Source organism: Quercus suber, unplaced genomic scaffold, assembly GCF_002906115.3.
Source record: "Quercus suber isolate HL8 unplaced genomic scaffold, Cork oak 2.0 scaffold_2415, whole genome shotgun sequence".
NCBI lineage: Eukaryota > Viridiplantae > Streptophyta > Magnoliopsida > Fagales > Fagaceae > Quercus > Quercus suber.
In genome coordinates this window covers 1-1,060 of record NW_027071744.1, presented here as the reverse complement: position 1 = coordinate 1,060, position 1,060 = coordinate 1, and the positions used below count along the sequence as shown (strand labels likewise).

The 1,060-nt window shown below is 48.6% G+C and overlaps 1 protein-coding gene across 1 annotated transcript; it reads right to left on the bottom strand.

Annotated features, from left to right (window-relative positions):
* Nucleotides 1-55: 55 nt before the first annotated feature.
* LOC136066150 (uncharacterized) lies at nt 56-895 on the bottom strand (the record flags this gene model as incomplete). The annotated part of the gene is made up of 1 exon (XM_065770007.1): nt 56-895. A coding segment is annotated over exon 1 (840 nt), but the record flags the coding sequence as incomplete, so codon positions are not given.
* Between the last annotated feature and the right edge of the window lie 165 nt (nt 896-1,060).

Below are 1,060 nucleotides of genomic sequence, written 5' to 3'. Positions count from 1 at the left end.
GCCAATGATCCGGGATGTTCAAGGCGATCTTGGGGTGTCCAATCAAGATATTCACGATGCTTATCGCTGTATCTTGTTCTCTTTCGTCTTCTTCTTCTGCGCTTGTGCATTGATCCAGTCTCTGGAGCGCGAGATGCAAGGCCGTCTGCTTGTACATATTAACACTGTTAATGTCCGTTTGGCCGCTTTTGAGAAGCCTTTGAACTTCGTGGGTGTCATGCGTGTAGAGAACAGCCCTATGCAGTGTGGTATTCCCCAAAACATCTACCTTTTCCGTATGATCATGCGTCCGGACAAGATCTTGTTGCATGACCTGTTTACACTGTTCTTCTTCATTGCTGCTACTTGTTTGCGCTTCGAGTAGAAGCTCAATCACACTGTTACTGCGCACTGACTTTGCCATTGCCAGAGGCGTAAGTCCAGCCTTGGTGACCACGGCTATTGGACACTTTGATTTGATCAAGACTGTAACGATCCTTGGGCAATCATGTGCGCAAGCAACGTGTAAAGGGGACCAACCGCGTGCGTCCTGGACTTGCAGGTTAATGCCATCATCTATCAACATTATCAGAATGTTGGCAAAGTCGTCACTTGCAGCGAGGTAGTGAATCAGACTCCGACCAATGCCGTCTGTGTGCTCCGTTGATGCACCATTCGATATCATGACCTTCACTGCCTCGTATCGAGTCTCAGCAGTGACTGAGGTGACCCGTGACTGTAGAACATTCATTAGTGCGGTCCGTCTGATCTCATTATCCTCCGGAGTGTCGATAGCCATTTTGTACTTCGCCACATCGAGTATCAAGCGGAGGGAGGAGAGATCCACCAGATCAGCTGCCCTATGGAGGACAGTCTTGCCATTACGGCCTGTCTGAGAAATCTCTTGGCCTTCCATCTCTAGAAGTGCCTTCACGATTTCTTCTCGTTTGCCTCTCTTGCTGCCCTCTTCATCCTTATAGAGTTCAATCGCAAGTATGAGGACGTTATCTTCTTTCTCATCGCCCACACCGTCCAGAGTGGATATGCCCTCGTCCAAGAAACACTTGATGACATCAAAATG